General features: G+C 37.8%; 1 protein-coding gene across 1 annotated transcript in view; it reads right to left on the bottom strand.

The window, feature by feature from the left end:
• Positions 1–16,907, bottom strand: part of COL4A4 (collagen type IV alpha 4 chain) — a 124,627-nt gene extending 107,720 nt beyond the window's left edge. The window contains exons 1-3 of the mRNA XM_049768923.1: positions 16,882–16,907; positions 14,522–14,564; positions 11,409–11,486 (exon numbers count right to left, since the gene is read on the bottom strand). Coding sequence (XP_049624880.1) covers positions 11,409–11,486; positions 14,522–14,564; positions 16,882–16,907 — 147 coding nt within the window. The remainder of the gene's footprint in view (positions 1–11,408; positions 11,487–14,521; positions 14,565–16,881) is intronic.
• Between the last annotated feature and the right edge of the window lie 4,434 nt (positions 16,908–21,341).

The following is a 21,341-nucleotide window of genomic DNA, read 5'->3' as shown; positions in this document are numbered from 1 at the left end:
AAAGTCAGCATTCTAATAGTTATTGTTTACAAATTAGACACAAAACCACTAAAAGCTTAGAGTTTTCAAAGAAGCTAAGATGTGTAAGTACTTGTTATACAAAAGGATAAATAAAATATATTTGTAATATATTTTAAAATATTTTAAGTATATTTTAAAATAAAGAACAATAAAATAAAATGTTATGAACACAAACTATTTGGGGGTATGCAAGGCTCCTTTGAAAGCTCAAGATACAAGAGAAATGTTAAACTACAATCTAAGAAGTGAGAATAATAACTTTTGCTGACTTTTTTAAAATAAGTTAATCAATTATTCTTTATAAAATTAATTAACATAAGTTAACAGAACCCACTTTTCCTAAATACGAGCTTCAAGCAGTAACTACTTTTTCATTAAATTTGAGAATTATCTTTTCATCTTGCATGTAATTTATATGAAGTGCTTCAAATTGCCTTTTGTGAATGCTATATTTTACAATAATGTATTATTTAGAAACATAACAAAATGCATGCTGGAACATAAAAGGGTAATTGAGAAAGAGACAGCCAATTAACTGGCAATAAATGTTTTTAATGTTTTCTAGTGTCTACAAGCTGTGTAGAATTCAGAGGACTGATGGAAGCTGGGGTGTGGTGGTTGGGGTATTGGGGTTGAGATGAACAAATGAGTTTGACACAGAAGTAAGAATGAGCAAACTACAGTCAGTCTGGAAATGAGAAAGTGCCCTTTAAGACACTTTGTAAAAAAAAATAGGACCAGGAATGGCTGTTTTCCTTCGTAAGAATATTAATCCTTCCTTCCACACCTCCTCTCCTCAATATGTTCTTTCAAATTTCAATGCCCACTTCCAGGAGGCTCCTGCCAAACACCTCCTTCAAACACAGCTCAAGATTCCCAGAGTGGTGCACATCTCCCGTTCCCCCAATTTTCCCAACACCCTTCAAACTTAGTGCTTAGACTTTGGAAAGGCCTCCTCTGTTAAGACATTTCTAGAGTGACACTTACTACTATCACTCACACAATCTTTATAGGGATGCCCTCAACCCTACACTCATCAGTGCATTAGACTGGAGTAGGACATCCTGGTGGGCCAAGCCAAGGTGCTCAAGTTAGGGTGGCCAGAAAGGCAGGGAGAGGGTTCAGGGAGACAGTACAGTGGGTAGAGCACTTGCCTTATATGCAGCTAACCTGAATTCATTTCTAGCCACCCCATATGGTCCCTGAGCTTTGCTAGGACTAATTTCTGAGTGCAGAGCCAGGACTAATTCCTGAGCATCACTGGATATGTCATAATATAATATTTATTTGATATTGCCCTGGGCCTGGTCCCAGCTGGCAGAAGTCTCGGAATCTTTGTAGAGTTCACCCCAGGTAAGCAGATCTCAATTATGACAGTGGCTCTAGACGAGGTATCCTGGGGCTTCTCATGGACATTCCAGCAGCCAAAACAATCCCAGCATGTCAATCACATGAAATAGCCAGGATAGCCCTTACGGAGAAAGGAAAACTATTAGAAAACATAAAATGCCTGTTTCTTACAACTGGTAGAAGACTTCGGTTTGTTTTATTTTTTGTTTTTGTTTTTGTTTTTGGCCACACCTGGTGACACTCTGGGGTTACTCCTGGCTATGCACTCAGAAATTGATCCTAGCTGGGAGTACCATATGGGATGCCAGGATCGACCCAGTTCTCTTCTGGATTGGCCACATGCAAGGCAAGCGCCCTATCACTGTGCTATTGCTCTGGCCCCTTCGGTTTATTTTATATTGAGGGTGGTGTTTCCATATTTAGGGGTATTTTATCTTAGGGTATTTTCTTTGGAGTCTCTCAAGAAGTGTGCAAATAGCCCAGGGGATCCCATACCCTTTTACACACATTCTCTGCCTCCCCATCATTTCTGGCCAGTTAGGTCATCAGTGGTTCAAGGCAAGGGCCAGAGGTTGCGATGCTGCTGTGCTGAGGGCTTCCAGGGCTGCATCCAGTGGTGCTCAAGGGACCAAATGACGCTGGGAGTTGAATCCCATAGGTTACTTGCCTAAATGACCTGCTCATTACAGAAACCGATTTAGTTGCTGTACTATCTTCCAGCCCAGCACAGGACACATTTTGGATTATGGCCTTGGTTTTTAGGCCACTCACCCAGCTATGCTCAGGATTCTGGATAGTGCTCCAGAGGACCATATGAATTGAATAAATGTCTTAATCTATTTCTATGTCAAAATCTATTTCTCCAGATCCACAGGATACCTTTTAAGGAGAAATACACAGGTCTTACATAATACAACTAATCTTTTAAAGATACTCACAACCCATTTCCCTAGAGCACATATTTAAAATTGACTTGGTTCCTTCACCCAAGCTAAGGATGATTTAACAATGTTTCCACAGCAATGCAGAGAATAATTTTTATTCAACTCTTCAATAATTTTATTCAACTATTTCATAGAACAGGGGCCAGTAAAAAGTAAATATGTTTGCTTATTTATAGGGCTTAATAAAATAAACATCAGTATGGTGATATAAGTCCCAAACAACGAAAGACTTTCTAAGGTTCTGTCAATTATCATAGAAAGTATGTAGTGTTTTTTCCTAAAATTTTTTTTTCATTTAATTTTAATTTTTTAGGCTACATCTGCCATTACTTAGGTCTTATCCTTGGCTTTGTGGTCTGTGTTCCCTCCTAGTGGGACTCCGCAGAACACATGGAGAGCTGGGGATTGAACTCAGACAGAATATGTATAATGCAAATATCTTACTTACTGTACACTTATCCCTCAAACTCTTTTGTTATGGGGTTATATCCTGCAATGCTCAGGAGTTACTCCTGACTCTGAGCTCAAAAATTAGTTTTGACTAATTTGGGGGACCATGTGGGATGCCGAGAATCAAACCCAAGTTGGCTACGTGCAAGGCAAACACCCTCTCTGCTATCTTGGGGACCTTCAGTCTCCAAACTCTGTTTATTTAAAAGCTCTGTTTCATGATCACTCATTGCATAAAGGCACGTTTGGGATAGATATATGCTACACTAGACTCAGTCCACGAAGATTTTCAGACAAAATGCTAAGAAGCCTTGAACTCACACCACCTTCCTCTCCCTTCCCTCCTCCACCCTGGATTGTAATTCAAGTACTTTACCACTAAGTGTCACTATGCAAGCACTCAAAACCGGTAAGCTAAATCCTTAGCGAAGTAACAGTGCGTGCGTTGGGGCGGCCAGTGTGGGATGTAGGGCCGTGGGAGGTGTTTATATATCAGAAAGAATGATAAAGATAAAGGAATATCGGTGTTGTTACAAGAGGAAACAGTTTAAGAACAGGATTGTCACAGAGCCCCAGAGGCAGATGGTACATTGTAAAGAAAAGTTGGGCTCTAAGAGAGAGCCTGTAGACACTGTCACTGTCCCTGAACCAGATCTGGGATAAGGCTCTGGGGGCACTGAACTGACTCTGCCTCCATCCTGGGGTGCCTGCTCCTTTTCTGCTGTGTTTCTTTTCCACCAATGTCTTCTATGCTAACTCCCCTTTCCTCCAGGCTGGGCTGTCCTGAGCTCCTGGGCTGCCCTCGCTTCTCCTCGCACTTCATTCCTTGGGCTCAGTGGCAGCCATAAATCCCTCCACTACCCCCAGGAACAGAGTTCTTCTCGAACCCCAGCCACAGATCCAATTGATCGCAAGCTGTACAGGTCCAACACTGGTCTCAGTGACCGGCAGCCCCCTGTCCACAGCAGCCACACTCCACCCCCTTCCCCACTACACTAGAATGCTCACAAACTAGCAAGCTCCACAGTGGTCATTGTTCCTGGCAATTCTACTTCCAAAATATTTCCAGCACCCATCTGCTTATGGTCACCCATGTATGCACCGCTCTGCTCATCCCTGACTCAACTCAGGAGGCTGCAAAGGGCTCCCTGAACTTGCCCTCCTACACAGCAGCCTCAACGCTTACTTCTATTTTTTGTTTGGGGGTTTTTATTTTGGGGTCATATTCAGCAGTAATCAACGCTTGCTCTAGCACTGTGCTCAGATATTACTCTTGATAGAAATCTGGGGACCTTGGGACCGGTGCGATAGCGCAGCAATAGGGAATTTGCCTTACACGCGGCTGACCCTGGACGGACCTCAGCTCGATTCCCACGTCCCATATAATCTCCCAAGCCAGAAGCGATTTCTGAGTGCATAGCCAGAAGTAACCCTGAGCGTCACTGGGTGTGGCCCAAAAACAAAAGAGAAAAATAAAAAGAAATCCGGGGACCCTGTGTGGGAATGGAAATGGGGTGAGCTGCAAGTAAGGCAAGTTCTATCTCTCTGCATGTAAAAGCAGGTCTCCTCCTCCTCCTCCTCCTCCTCCTCCTCCTCCTCTTCTTCTTCTTCTTCTTCTTCTTCTTCTTCTTCTTCTTCTTCTTTTCTTCTACTTCTTCTTCCTCTTCTTCTTCATCTTCTTTATCTTCTTCCTTCTCCTCCTCTTTTCCTCATTTTCTTTCCTCCTCCTATCTTTTTCTTTAAATTTTCTCCAATACAGGGTCATTCAGATCTGCTTTTCAACAGCTTCTCTTGTCACTTGTTCCTCCCCTGCTACATTTATACCCATCTTTCCACTTTCACACATTCACATAAACCAGTTCAAGTCCTTCCCACTTCTAGCCAGAGTAGAGTCTGTCCTCTTTGCCCGCATTCTTTCAGAGGCTTGAGGAATGAAAAGTGCGCCCACAAAGATTATATTCATGTCTGGATCCTTTGGAAATGAACTGATGAAGTAAACTCAATTTTGTTTTAATGATGGGGATCACACCCAGTAATGTTCAGGGATTACTCCTGACCCTGTACTCAGGAATCACTCTAGTAGTGCTCCAGGGCTTCTATGTAATGTCAGGAACCATGTTGTGATAATTTGCCTTAAGTCTTTTACCTTCTAAACTATCGCTCTAGCCCTAAGCTCAAACAAGCACATGTTGTTTGTTTGTTGTTTGGGCACACCTGGCACTGCTCAGGACTTACTTCTGGCTCTGCACTCAGGAACCATTCCTGGCATGTGTGTGTGTGGGAGGTATATGGGGTGCCAGAGATCAAAACCAGGTTGGCTACATGCAAAAAGTACCTTACTCTCTTTACTATTGCTTGGCACCAAGCTCAGGATTTTGAGGAGTCAGTACAAGATAGTCTAGGTAAGACCCTGAGGCCATTATCCTTATAAGAGACACCCAGAAAAGACTGATGCAAATGCACAGAGACATGGGTGAGGATTATGGAAGGTTGACTTAAGACTGAAGGCCAAAGCAGAGAAATAAGAACCCAGAAGTTAGTAGGCACCATGAAAAGGTTCTCCCATCTTCCCTACTGAGACAAATAGTAATGCCATTGCTTCTTGCCTCTTCACCTCCAGAACCTATGAGAAAAATAAAGTCTCTAAGTATGTGGGAATGTGTTGAGGCCAACCTAGGAATGTAATCATAAGCTTCCCACTGCTGTAATGCATCAAATTCAGACTGAGTGTCCATCCACAGTCCCCCAAACACTAGCCCCCACACACTCCTATGCAAAATCAGGTGAGTACAGTTGGAGAAGAGGTCCGTCTTCAAGGAAGAACAGAACTTTAAGAGATTCAAACATTTCCAGGTATCCTGGGGTCCAGAAAGAATAATAGGAAGGGGACCCCTCAGTCCATAAGAACTTTCGTTTTTTTCACCAACGATCAGTGTGTGTATGTGTGTGTGTGTGTGTGTGTGTGTGTGTGTGTGTGAGAGAGAGAGAGAGAGAGAGAGAGAGAGAGAGAGAGAGTATGTTTGTGAATGCTTATTCATGATCGTGGGTTGTGTGTGGTGGTGGGCATGAGCTCAATAGTTCTTTGCTGAATGAATGGGCTGAATGAAGCATTCTTTGATGAGTGGATTGCAGATAAGAGTAGATGGAAATGAGTGTATTGACCTGCTTTCCTGTAGATTTCATGCCACATTACCAGCTATGGCATTTGAAAAGAAAGCTGTGCTTCTCCCCATGAAGTGTTGCTATCCAGTACTCTGACTAACTTGGTCAGATACTGCTTTTGCAATAGAAAAGTTCTTTGTGTCACACATATTGCTTTTTGTCTTCCTAATGAGTGATGCCTCTGAAATATCAGTGGGTTTGCAGCTCCTATACTCTAGGAGGCCACTGTGTTGCTAAGCTTGATTTTCCCTTTACAAGTCTCCTACATGATAGTAAGGACCTTGATCCTCTTGGGTGCAGCATAGTCTGTATGTTTCACTCAAATGGGGCCACATGGTGCCACAGTTGCTCAGATATAAGCCCTGTTCAAGGTAGAGACCAGAGTATCTCTTGCCACCAACCAACAGTAGAAATTTTCTTCACACTCAAGATGTGAAGTTTTGCATGCTTGATCTGTATGCAAAGTACATTTTACAAAACAGCTGACAACTAGAAACGTGTGTTCTAGCCTCCCATCTAGAGCACCATTGCTGAAGTGTAACTGTCAGCCAACTGACAGTCTCATTACACAGATACAAGTGGCCACTGCTGCTTCTGCCACTGGGATGATTAATGGGCCAAGTCATATAAAATGATAGACATTCTTCTCTCTCTCAATTCTCCAGACAACACACCCTGCTCAGAAATAGTTCCTCAAGCTTCCGCATAAGAAATCTGACAACTGACTTTTCTACAAGTCAAAATTGTAAATTGGCTGCTCATGACTTGGAGTTTACACAGAGATTCTTGTAAACTATTGGGCCTGATTAAAAAAAAAAAACATTCTAATGCATTTTCATGTTCAGTGCATTCTGGCTCCACATTTTTCCCCAAAGGAATCTTCAGCCAGGCTATTGTCCCTTAAGATCACTGGCTCTCACTTCAGGCAGGAATTTATTACTCGAGAAGTTCTACTATGACAACATGAGTGGGGCTTTTATTATTGGAGGATAAAGACATGAAAAGAAAAAGAAAAGAATAAAAAACTGAAGAAGCTGATGATTTTTGCCAACTTGTCTGCTACCACTATATCTTGTTTTCATCAGAACAGAACATTACTGAGCCAGGTCAAAATGAAGACATCAAAAGCATTGCTCTGAACACTTATCACACCATAGTTATGGAATGTTCTAGAACACAGCTGTGTGGCCGATAAGAAAATTGTGTTCTCTAACTGTATGTGCAAATAGTTCCACAATAAGAAAAAGTTGTTAGCTAAAATGATAAATATTATTTTTATCATCAAAAGCAGGTTCTTAAAAGAAAGGGATTAAGTGTATGGGTTTACAGGGTAAGATCTTATACAATTTTTTTTAGGGATTGAAAATACCAAAAAAGAAAAACTGGTGTTTTATATGATTTTAGTTTTCAAATCAAAATAATTAAGACAGGGGTCCTTATCTTGCACTGGCGCAAATTATAAGGCATCTGCCTTGCCAGCACTAGCCCAAGACGAACCGTGGTTCGTGTCCCATATGGTCCCCCAAGCCAGGGATGATTTCTGAGTGCATAGCCAGGAGTAGCCCCTGAGCATTTCCCAGGTGTGGCCCAACAACAACAACAACAACAACAACAACAACAACAACAACAAGAATTAAGACAGTTCTTGAATTTTAAGTCATTTGAGGTTCTTCTTTTAAAGTGTGTTGGTTTCATAGAACCTAGAATCTTATGAATAATATAAAGTATATATTTATAAAATCTTGTAAGATGGTAAAGATATATTTTTATACTAGTTAATTAAACTGAATTTTAAAAAGGATCCTCTTAGTGTATAATGACATAATTTTTAATTTTTCCCTGCATGGAGATCCCTCCTTGAAAATTGATACAGACTATTTAAAATTCTTCTTAACATAATCATACCTCATCCTTAGATAAGGACCTCAGTGAGTTCTGGGGAAGTATCAAGGCATCCTCATGACATTTTTTGGAAACCAATTAAACAGTTGTTGCTTGGGGCCTGAGAGATAGCATGGAGGTAGTGCATTTGTCTTGTATGTGGAAGAATCTCGGCATCCCATATGGTCCCCTGAGCCCGCCAGGAGCAATTTCTGAGCATAGAGTCAGGAGTAAGCCCGAACACTGCCGGGTGTGACCCAAAAACCCCTGAAAAAATAGTTGTTGCTTATGCACAGTCACACCCCCTCTCAGAACATTGGGATATTAGTAATTGGATGGCAGAGACAAGACCAATCCATGAGTATAAAGCCTTCTTTATTCAGGGGAGATCTCTGTTCCATAAAGAGGCCATATAGGATGTGGAGGTAAGCACCAAGTCTCCTGACCACAGCTAGATCTCTTAGATCTCAATGGACCTTTATAAGAACAAAGATCCTTATAAAAATTAAGTTTAATATGGAGAATATTGTGCTGAGTGAAAAGAATCATGGGGAGAGGGAGAGAAATAGAATAATTTTACTCATTTGTGGGATATAAGAAAAATAAAAGATAGTATGGTAATAATATCCAGAGACAATAGAGATGAGGGTCAGGAGGACTAGTTTATAATAGGAAGCTTGCCACAAATAGTGGAACAGTTAGGGTAGAGAAGAGACCACTATGACGCTGATAGTTGGAACTGATACCCTGGGACAAGAACTGGGTGCTTAAAGGAGGCTTGTGTTCCTTCATTAGTGCAAACTACTGTGTCTATAAGGAAAAAAAAAGAGATAGAAAAGTAAAATATATACCCCAGAGGCTGGCAGGGGGCTGTGAAGAAAATTGAGGATATTGGTGGCAGAAAATGTGCATTGGTGAAGGGTGATATACATTACATAACTTAAACTTGATTATGAACAATTTTGTAAGCAGTGTTTAAAGTAAAATTTTTTTAAAGATTGCAGTTTACCACAAAAACATAAATTTGAAAAGATATTTTCACACCTATGTTCACTGCAGAGCTTACTGTAATACCAGGATGCTGAAACAACCAAAATCAATGACAGATGAATGGATGGAGTTATCCTATATACACACAAGGATCCTATGCAGCTACAAACAATTAAACTATGTAGTTTGTTGCAATATACATGGAACTGGACGGTGTCATGTTATGCCCAATATTTAAGAGAGAGATGGGCAAACACTAGATGATCTTACTCATCTGTGGCATAGAGAAAAAACAAGGAAATAGACAATCTCAAATAATAACACACCCTTGGACTTGGGTTGCAAAACTGATTACTAAGAAGGGAGAGAAAAGGTAGGAATGAATAGCTAGAGGTGGCACGGGAATGTTGATGGAAAATAATGGGTATTTTGATGATGATGGGGTACAATAAATTTTCATACCAATACAACTATTTTGCATTGGTAACTATCTTGCCTCAACTAGATTTTTTCCAATATATATATGTGTATATATATGTATATATATATGTATATATATGTAAATATATATATATATATATATATATATATATATATAATGTCGAGGACAGAGAGACAGAGCAGTGAATAAAGCACTTGTCTTGCATGCACAGATTCAAGTGCAATCCTTCATACCAAATGTAATGTCTTGAGCACTACTGGGAGTGATCCCTGAGAGCATGGAATAAGGAATAAGCCCTAAGCATAGCTGGGTATGGGGCAAAAATCTGAGAGAGAGAATTTTTTGATTTTTTTTTTATATATAGCCCAGCTCTACTTCAAATTAACTACAGCCTCTGGTGAAAACCCTTAGGATAGTCTTTCAATCCTGTGGAGACACTCTAGCTCCCAACAGTTGCTCTGGAAATAGATTTTTGGCTTGAACAAATGACTTCCCAGATAGGCATTTCTAGAAATGCCTATAAATTTATGTTTTTGTTTGTCTGGACCATTTCTAGCAGACTCCCCCTGTCTTCCTCCTCCTGGCATTCAGTAAACTCTGATTTTTATAGTCCACCTTGAGCTGTGACAGCTGGTCTGGAGATGGTTTTGTGAGTTGGCTAGCATTGAGAACTCAGACCCGCCTCCCAACCACCACCCAACTATGTCCTTGCTTCCAAGTCTCCAGCTGGACAGCATCACAGGGCCCTTGCAGCCTTCACATGGAACTCTCAGGTCACAGGAAGAGCAGAGGGTGAGTTGTATTCTGCTTGCAGCTCGCCTGACCACCCAGAAACAGATATACAGCCAAGTGCATGTAGCCCAGACTGGAGGCCGTTAGGTATGCCTCAACTCCCTTGGCATTGAATGGCCTTCTTAGAATCCAGAGTCTTCACAGACAATTCTTCTGCTCAATAAACAACTACAGAAACCAAGGGGAAAGAACCAAGGGAACAACAAAGCCAGACTGCAACTAATTCAAGTGCCCATCTCAATCTCACACTATGAGACAAAGATTAAGTATGGACCTTCCATGTGTGCGGCTCTTCTACCTAGATACTACCTCTGGCATTTCATAGCTTCCAAGCCCTTCCAGGAGAGACCCTCACCCCACAAAATCCCAGTATAATTTAAGGTATAGCTGGAGCCTGAGGGTCCCGATTTGCAGAGGCAAAGAAATAAAAAAAACTTGCAGAGCCCAATGGTTTAGATTGGATTTCCACTTGAAGCACTTTTGACCTTGAAGACTAAATAAAAACATTCCAGGTGCTAACACAGAACATTGCAGTTCAAAATGCCCTTTAACTTCCAGATTCATAGTTTAAGATTTTTGCAGACAGACATCACCATCTGATAGAAATATTGGAGCATGGATGATTTTTTCAGTGGTGAAAACTACTGGAATATAACCACACTATTTTCACCACTTTAGTGTCAGATCAGTTCTTCCCAAAGAGACAAATTTATAAGCATGTGCTATATGGGGAAAACTTGATTGGTTTTATTTGCTATCATCATAGCTTTTCTTACAAATTGAAATCTTCTCCCACCAAGAACATAAAAAAGCTACAAGTCAAAAAACAAAAACAAAAATTAAAGTAAACTTTTAGCTGGGATTGGGGATGAAACTCAGAAATGAGGAATAGATGTTTGCTTATTCTGGTACTGGATGTCAAACCTCTGCATCTTATGCTCTCCAGAGAAGTCTGAGAATTATAAGGTTTAGAGGTGCTGCAATTTCTAGCCTCAACATTGAACTGCCTTGTCTGATAGATCAAATTTCTATGGGAATATACATCCCCCAGGAACACTGCTTGGATACACAACCCTCCCCTTAAAGAAATAAAGATGTTGAGTTTATATATCTTGCTCAAACTAAAACTTTTTGTTTTGTTTTGTTTTTTGGACTACACCTGGTGATGTTCAAGGGTTACTCCTGACTACGTATGTGCTCCTGGCTCGGGGGACCATATGGGATGCCGGGGATGGAACTGAGGTCTGCCCTGGGTCAGCTGTGTGCAAGGCAAATGCCCTACCACTGTGCTATCGCTTCGGCCTTGCAAATTAAAACTTTGATTAGCAACATCCTATGGCTAGGAACACCCCTCTTCACATTTGTCCTTCACTTACCCGAGACCCCTTTTCAGGAATGCAGTGGTAAATGGAGCAATTTCTTCCTCCGCAAGGACCGATAAATGTCTTTCCACTCTGAAAGAAAAGTATCTGATTATTCATTGCTCACAGGGGCAAGATACATACATTACCATAAGAAGTGAGGTTTCCTTCCCTCTCTAGAATGGAACAGAATACTCTTACCTTGGACTATGTGAAAGGCCATTTATACTATATTATAAAAACAAAAGACTTCCTGGGGCTGAAGAGATAGCACACCAGCAGGGTGTTTGACTTGCATGTGGCCAACCCAGGACAGACAGTGGTTCAATTCCTGGCATCCCATATGGTCTCCTGAGCCTGGTAAGAGAGATTTCTGAGCACAGGGCCAGGAGTAACCCCTGAGTGCTGCCAGGTGTGACCCAAAAACAAAAAAAAAAAAACAAAAAAAAAAAAAACGAAGAAAGATTTCCATGGTGGCCTGAGAGTTAAGGGTTAGTGATGATATGAGTATATGAGCAACATGTCTATGTAAATTATGTGAATTTATTTTTTTAATTTAAAGCCCCTTCTAAAACCACTTTAATTGCTATTTTATTTATTTATTTAGCTATGTAATTGCTATTTTCTTGTAGAAAAATTCCATTCACTGAATCGTTTCCAATCTCAAAAAGTAAAGTATGAAATTAGGGAAATTATAAGGACATAGTGTTTTTTATTTCAGTGACAAATTTGCTCCCATCTCACTCTTGCTTATTCTCCAATATCAGCCCAGTATGACTCCCTCCTGAAGTTCCATCTGAGCCAATGTTCCACCCGTGACCTTGGGCTGACTATTAAAATGTTCTTCCTGGCTGATTCTCTATAACTCTTCAGTTAGGGTGTGTTTCAACCAGGAAGCTCATGAACTTGAATATTTTCAGGTCCCTTCCCACATTTGGAAAACTTTGCTTCAGTAATTTTTAGAATTTCTTTTCACTTAAATATTTCCTTCTCCTCATGTTCTCCAACCATCCACCCATTTGCATGTACACACACAAATATACACATATACAGAAACACACATACACAGAAACACTCTCATACATGAAAACAAAGTTAAAAACCCTAAAAAAATTAAAAAAAAACACACACAAATAAACAACCCAAAACCATGTCAGGACAATATCAAGCACTTAAAGTAACTAGTGAATACTGGAGTTCATTTAAGGTTGGGATTCATTACCAGTATTCAGTGAAACAGCAAAATAACCAGAGAAAGCAGTTTAGTTGATTAGATTGTTTGATAATAAGGCAAGTTTGTTATAATTTGCTAATGCTTTTTAAAGTGTAATTGGACAGAGTAGCACTGAAATGTCTACAGCAAAAACTGCATTTCAGGAAGGAACCACTTTAAAATAGATGAACCACTTTAAAATAAGTAAATAAAAGAAAATAAGAAAAAGGCAATTCAAGTTTCTATAGGATTCTTTTATCTGAGACCTAGCCTATAAAAGGTTCTCTGAAGAGGGGAGACATCAATATAGGGAGAACTTAAGTCTTAAAAACTGTACAATCCTATAAAAAATGAAGAGACAAATCTACAAAGGAAAACATATTCATGGGAAAGACACAAACATCTTCAATAGCAAACATTTCTGCACTTCAAAGACAAAAAAAAACAGAAAGAAAAAAAAGAGAAAAGAAATGGACGACTTTATCTCTGATGTATCAAAACAAATATTTGTGAATTTAAAAGTTGAAAAATAAGTTAGTAATTTCTAAATTAATAGTTTATCCTTGCATGCCTCTATTTCTATTTTTAAAATTTACATACATAATAAAGTTTTATATAAACGATGCAAATAATTATAAGAGAAAAGAAAAAGCTCTTATCTAAACAGCCCTCAGATTTCTCCCTTAGATGCAACTACTCCAGTCTATGCTTTGGCACTTGTAAACACATTCAACAATGATCACACAGATGTTTGCACACACTCAAGCTCACCCAAGTGCAAACTTCTTTATATATTTTATATCTTGAAATGACCCAGTTGCTTCTAGCCATTCTTTGAATTTTTTTATAATTATCTTTATTTAAACACTGTGATTACAAACATGATTATAGTTGTATGATTACAGTCATGGAAAGAACACCCCCCTTCACCAGTGCAACATTCCCATCACCAATGTCCCAAATCTCCCTCCTCCCCACCCGACCCCCGCCTGTACTCTAAACAGACTCTCCATTTCCCTCATACATTCTCATTATTAGGACAGTTCAAAATGTAGTTATTTCTCTAACTAAACTCATCACTCTTTGTGGTGAGCTTCCTGAGGTGAGCTGGAACTTCCAGCTCTTTTCTCTTTTGTGTCTGAGAATTATTATTGCAAGAATGTCTTTCATTTTTCTTAAAACCCATAGATGAGTTTTTTAAAAAATACATTTTATTGATTTACAAAACTCTGAAATTGGGGGAACACAGTCCCACACCTGTCTCTGCCTAAGTCTTACTACACCTCTCATCTAGTTCAAGTGCCTTCACACTATCAAAATAAAACCCCTCTTGTTGTTCTTCTCATCCACCTTGCCTTTCTCCTTAAGTGAGCATTATGATTTTCACAGTGTCAAGAAGACATTCTTCTTTTGCCAGTTCATTTGCTTTGATTTGAAGAGAGAATTATGTTAGTTATAAAATAAAGGATATCACCAATATCTGGAAAATTTGCTAAGCCAATTTTAAGACATAAAATCAATCTTGCTTTGTGAATCTTGCCCAAGTTCACTGGCCAACATTGAAAAAAAAATCTCAGTATTTATCTAATGTAGCCTTAATTTCACAAATGAGAAAACTGGATCCCAAAATGTTGTGGTAAAATGTATACCAAAAATTTGTAATAAAAAGTGAATTTCCATGGGGCCAGGAAGGTGGCGCTGGAGGTAAGGTGTCTGCCTTGCAAGCGCTAGTCAAGGAAAGATCGCGACCATGGTTCGATCCCCCAGCTTCCCATATGGTCCCCCCAAGCCAAGGGCAATTTCTGAGTGCTTAGCCAGGAGTAGGCCCTGAACATCAAACAGGTGTGGCCCGAAAAAAAAAAAACAAAAAAAAAGTGAATTTCCAATGCATAATTAAAGCTGATCAATGACTTACCCCGTATGTATGTTGCATAGAAAAGAAGATAAGTAGAAGTGACCTGTAAAAAAGAAAGAATGCTGATTAATTTAAACTGAGTGTTTATCATATAAAACAGACTAACAAGAAAGGTAATCAAGGAATTCTGGAAAGTTTCTCCTTAATTCTAATAGTCTACTGTTACCAGTTGATTGCCATAAGTGATGAGATTAATGAATGTTATTTTCTTTCTTTCTTTCATCATTAACTTTCTTTTTTTTTTTTATCAGTCAAGATGGATTCACATCCTATTTTACTGGATCCCTAGGGGACATTATGAAGGTGAGATTCCATCCCCCATTCTTCCTGTGTAACCTTACCTGCTAGTAAGACCTGCCCATTTCTGGGAGGGGTCTTTGGGAGGTATCAAAAGATTGTCTCAGGGGCAGGAAGGGGAGATTGAGAGAGATTCAGCAAGGAGAAGCAGGAGGAGAGAAATGACTGAAAGAGGGTGGATGCAGGGCTGAGTTTATTCAGTATAAAAGGTTATGGTAGAAGCCACACCTGTTGGCTAGGGCCTTGAATAAAGCTGATGTCTCCTGAAGCCTGATTGATGTGAATCTTTTCCTCGCAGCTACCCTGAACCCTCAGGCCCACCGGCTGGAGAGAGTTGCAGAAACGTGCCCTGGGCCGGCAGAGAAAGGCCCCTCCATCTATGCCATCACCATCCAGCCCCCTCCAGGGCAGTTATTCTACAAAGGAGAATCACACCAGAATGAAAACTGGAAAAGAGTAAACCCTGATGTGAGATCAAAAAGGAAGGAGGATAAAAGGTAACTGTAGAATTGGAGAAGTGGTTTGGAGAAGGGAAATCATACGAAAGAGATAGAGAACTCAGAATCTCATAACTGAGTCTAATATCTTCTAATAAAGTAAGGCCAGAACAATAGTACAACAGGTTGGGAGCTTGCCTAGTACACGGCCAAGAAAGGTTCAATCCTAGCACCCCAAATGATCCCCCCAAGTTCCTTTAGGGGTAATCCCTGATAGATCCAGTAGTGAGTCCTGAGAACAACTGAATGTGAACCAAAAATAAACCAACACCCACCCACCAAAAAAAGCAGAAGAAAATAAAAAAGAAAAGAAAAGAAAGAAAAGAAATAGAAAGAAGAAAGACAAAAAGGTAGGAAGGAAGGAAAAGAAAGAAGAAAGAAAGAAAGAAAGAAAGAAAGAAAGAAAGAAAGAAAGAAAGAAAGAAAGAAAGAAAGAAAGAAAGAAAGAAAGAAAGAAAGAAAGAAAGAAAGAAAGAAAGAAAGAAAGAAAGAAAGAAAAGAAAGAAAGAAAGAAAAGAAAGAAAGAGAAGGAAAGAAAGAAAGAAAAAGAGTAGAAAGAAAGAAGAAAGAGAAAGAAAAGAGAAAAGAGTGAGAGAAAGAAAGAAAGAAAAGAAAGAAAGAAAGAAAGAAAGAAAGAAAGGATGGATGGAATGAAAAGAAGGAAGGAAATAAAAGAAAGAAAGAAAGAAAGAAAGAAAGAAAGAAAGAAAGAAAGAAAGAAAGAAAGAAAGAAAGAAAGAAAGAAAGAAAGAAAGAAAGAAAGAAAGAAAGAAAGAAAGAAAGGAAGGAAGGATGGATGGAATGAAAAGAAGGAAGGAAAGAAAGAAAGAAAGAAAGAAAGAAAGAAAGAAAGAAAGAAAGAAAGAAAGAAAGAAAGAAAGAAAGAAAGAAAGAAAGAAAGAAAGAAAAGATGGATGGAATGAAAAGAAGGAAGGAAATAAAAGAAAGCCAGGGATTAGATGGTCCATTGAAAAAAATAAATCCTGGATAAAGTCAATAGAATTGTTATTTATGGATGGTAGGAGTTATCTATGTGATAGAGGCAGGGGACTTTGGGGTAGTAGTGGAAGGTTACTGTTCACTTTGTAGCAGCACTACAAGTTAAAATAATAATAATGTGGTAGAATAAATAACTAGAAATGGACAAACAAGAAGTGACATCTACAGAAATGAAAAGGCAAATACTCAATGATCTCACACCTAAGCAGAGTGTAAAGAAACTAAGAAAGAAAGGGTTGGGCCAATCCCCAGTGGAAACAAAGCCCGGTATACATTCAGGAACCTGTGGCCTAAGGCACTAAGGGTAAGGACAGGTCCTGGGAACAAAGGTCAGTGGAGCTTGACTTTGGTGGTGCTGGGCATGTTCAATGATGACATCACTATTGTAAACTATAATACTTCAACAAAAATCAGATTTAGAAGGGGACAAATGATAGGTATGTTCTACAGGTTTCTAGAACAATTTTGCTTTCTGGAGAAAGCATTTAGGTAAGTTATGCTTTTAGATTCAACAATTATTTTTAAAATGATGAAATAATAGCAGGTGAGTACAGGAAGGATACTTACCAGCATTCAGTAGCCTTTGATGCCATGGCCTCAGATTACATTCCAGTCAAGATCTGGTTCACCAAGAGAAATTTTCCAGTCTCTTTTATCTTCCAGAAGGTTCCCATGTATAGAAAGTTCTATATCCTGAGTTTAATGTTTGCATTAAAAATAAACATAGTTTATAAAAGGAAGTATAACTTTGTGAATAATTAATTATATTCATTGTTCATAATAATAGAATGTTTTCTAAAGAAAGCATCCATGCTTTTGCTAGAAAATCCTTAATGATAGCTAAATTGAATAAACATAGTTTTATTAAATATCAATTTTTATAGAAACAAAAATATTCTGGAGATAAAGCAATAATACAAAGGTAGGGGAGCTTGACTTACACCCAAATTCAATTCTGGTCTTCCAAGTTTGCCTGAATGCAGGGTAAGTTGTAAGCCACAAGTATTTCTGAGTGTGGCCCCAAAACAAAAAATAAAGTGGGGGGCCGGAAGTTGGACCATACTCAGTGGCACTCAGGGTTTACTCCTGGCTCTGTGCTCAGAAATTACTCCTGGTAGGCTCAGGGACCTTATGAGATGCTGGGGATCAAAACCCAGTGCAAGGAAAATACCTTACCAGCTATGATATCACTCCATTTCACAAAAAAAAATTTTTTTTAATTCTACCAAAAGATTGATTCACTGTTGGTGGGAGTTTCAACTAGCCCTACCTTTCTGGAAAACAATATAGATATTCCTTTAAAAAAAATCTGAAAACTGAGCTTCCATTTGACCCAGCAACTCCACTTTTTGAAATATACTCGGGATAAAAAGCAAAATGGAGAAAAGACATTTGCATCCCTATGTTCCTTGCAGTACTATTCACCATTGCCAAAAGTCTGGAAACAACCCAAGTATCAAAGAATAAAAAACTAAATTAAAAAGCTATGGTATGTGCACTTGGCCATAAGAAAAGATAAAGTCATGCAATATTTTTGATACAAGGAGGAACCTGGAGATGCTGAGTGAAGTCAGAGGGAAAGAAAGGGACAACAGACTGATCTCTCTCATATTTGAGATATAAATAAGCATAATGGTGAAATAATAAATACCAGAAGACAATGGAAACAAAGAAAACAAGAACTGGAATTTAGTCAGAAATATGCTACTTGAGGGGGCTGGAGGATAGGATAAGAGAGGAGACAATGTCTAGGGTAGAGGAAAATGTTCCATCAGGAGGAGGCAATGCTGAAAAATAGTAAAGATGGTCCCTATCAGCAACAGTACTGTAAACCAAAGTGCAAAAACTTAATAAAAAAAAGTCTCTCTCTTTGGACCTCAGAAATAATACAGCATATAGGGCATTTACCTTGCACATAGCCAACCCACGTTTGATCCCTGGCATTTCATATGGCCCCCTAAGCCTACAAAGTGTAATTTCTGTGTGCAGAGCCAGAGTTAATTTTAATTTCACAGTAACTAATAAAAAATTATTCAATCCTTAATATGACATACCTGAATTTTTGAAAAATGTTAATGTATTTTGAAAAATATAAATGTAATCTAAAATGGAATTTTTTTCTATGTAATATTTTGTCTCAAAATTTTTATTAGGGATAGAGAAATAGTACAAAGGTTAGGGAACTTGATTTGTATGAGGCTGTGCTTTTTTCTCTAGCAGCACATGGTCCTGTAACCATAGATCCAGGAGTACTGAAGTATTCCTGAGCTAGTACTACTAAGTGAACCCCCCAAAATATCTTCCTGCTCCAAATCTAAGTTAAAATTTATTCAAGTGCTTTACTATTCTCTGAAACTAGAAAGGAGTTTTTGATAAAAGTTATATTATTTTTACATAAATAGAAAATTTATATTAAACATTTTTATTAAATGATACAATAATAGGGAGGGCATTGGGGGTGGGAACGTTGCACGGGTGAAGGGGGGTGTTCTGTTTGTGACTGAAACCCAACTATAATCATGTTTTTAATCATGGTGCTTAAATAAAAAATAATAAATAAATAAATGGTACAATAAAACACATTGACACTTCTTAAAATAGTTATATGTACACACATAAAACTGCCAAAGAGAAAATTTATATTAAACATTTTTATTAAATTATACAATGAAAACACATTGACGCTTCATAAAAAGGTATATATACACATATATAAAACTTCCACATGACCTAGTAATCTATTCATGCAAATATATATACATATCTAAGAGAACTGACTATAGTCAGTTATAAATATGTACATAAATAATCATAGTAGCATATTTATAATAACCAAAAATAGAAACAACCCAATGTTCATCAACTAATGAATAAATTAACAAACTGTGCTTTATTTGTAGAGTAGAGTGCTATTCAGCCATGAAAAGGAATGAAGTACTGATACATAATTTAACAAGGAAATATTGACAACAGGGCAAGTTGAAGAAGTCATCTACTCTAAAGTTTCTACGCATGTACAGAAAACATTCAAAACAGAAATATAGACAGGGATAATACAAGGGAAAAATTTTATGGATTAGAAGAGTAGAGAATTTAGAGGCAGTTTTTTTGGGGGATGATGAGAACTTTCTGGAATTAGATCATAGAGAATGGTTTTTTATATCTTTTTACATATTTATATCTTCTTAAATTAATAACATTTATTTAATAATTTATTCATAAAGTATTCATATAATTATAAATATTTATGAAGTTATATGCTTCTAAGTCAAATGATAAAGATTTATAAATTATAACTGATAGTTCAATTAATAATTAAAATATAAAATGAAAAATAAATAAAAACTTACTATTTTTAATAATTGCAATATTAAATTTTATTTTGTGATTCTTATCTTAGTAAAAATAATTAAAGAAAACATTTTGATTACCTTGATAAGAGAACTCTTTGGCTCAAAGAGGTGAAAGGTCTCATATTAAAAACTTTGGCTTCTCTGAAGACCTGTATTTATGTAAATTTATTAGAGATAAGGAAACTTGGAGTGTCGAATGTTACAAGCTATTTTTAAATTTCTGGACAGAATCTAGATAACTCAATACTCTATGGGCAACTAGTCTTCCAAGTAAGTGGTAGAACAGCATTCCATGATAGTTTCAATCATGGAGAAACAGAGTCACCTTAAGTGCCCAGGCCTTTTCCCACCCCCTAAATCCATCATTTAAAACACTTTCTCATTCATTTATATACTTCAGTCACCATAAAATAAATTATAGTTTGGGAAGGCATGCAAAGATTAGTTTGAACCATTCAAAGCCCTTTAAAATTGTAAATATTTTTTTAAATAGAAAATAGCCCAAAATAAAAGAAAATCAGGTATCTTTATTTTAATCACCAAATAGATACACGATGTAGCTGATGTCCAAACATATTGTGACAAAGGGTACACAAAGGTGGGGTTATTAAAATAGTGTTGCTGTGGCAACCTTTCAAATAAAGAATGGTTGAGTATTAACCTAACACCTTGGAGTTCATGATACATTTCCATTTAATAGCTTGAAGAATGGAACATATCTAGGAACTTACCTCCTCTCCCCGAGTGATAGGCATTATTCAAGTAGTAAAAAGACAGACTGTGAATGGACACAGGTAGAATAAGAGTACATAGTGCATTATTATTACAATTAGGCACTCGAGTTACCATATAAACTGGGACAAGAGGGATTTGTTTTATTTTATTTATGAATTCATCCCCATTTCCATAATAGTGCCTGGCACTTAGTAAGTACTCAGTAAGCAAGTGATCTTTTAGGTAATATTCAGGAAATTTTGGACTATGACTTAATACAGTTGTTAAGGGATAGAAGATGAAGCATATTTTAAACATACAGAAGGAGTGAAAGAATGAGGAGATAAACAGACCCTAATAGTTCTTGGGAAAACAGAAGAACTGACACTCCTTTGAATGTAGCCCTCCTCATGTCACTTAGTCTTTACAACTTTCCAAAGAAAGTATTATTTTCACTATGCAAGAAAAACAAACTGTATTAGCTATAGGGGTCTGTACAAAGCCAAAGCATTGATAAAAGGCAGAACTGGACTTTTGGAGACTTAAATATTTTGTGTCCCAATAACTATACAATTTAATAGACTTTACTTAGAAGACTTTACGCATCTCTCCTTTGATGTTCCCTTTTAAGTAGGAAAACCTATACACATTCCTTCTTCTATTTGAACAGTTAAATCTAAACATTTTCATCATTCCTTATTATTATTTAATCAAATAATTATTTCAATCATTTTATCAAATAATTGCAGAGTTTAATTTGTACACTGAAAACAATGACCTAAAAATATATTGTTACACTATTTCAGAGGTAGCCAATAAATCACAGAGCCACAGATACCTAGTTTTCACATTTATCAGTTTAAAACATATGCACCCACTTTCTTTAAAGCAAATGTTTGTTATTTTTCTTTTATCTTGGTTCAATAAGAGTTATATTTCAAATCTTTTTCAATCTTATAA

Source organism: Suncus etruscus, chromosome 2 (genome assembly GCF_024139225.1).
Source record: "Suncus etruscus isolate mSunEtr1 chromosome 2, mSunEtr1.pri.cur, whole genome shotgun sequence".
In the NCBI taxonomy this organism is placed as follows: Eukaryota; Metazoa; Chordata; class Mammalia; order Eulipotyphla; family Soricidae; genus Suncus; species Suncus etruscus.
This window is presented reverse-complemented; position numbering and strand designations above follow the sequence as displayed.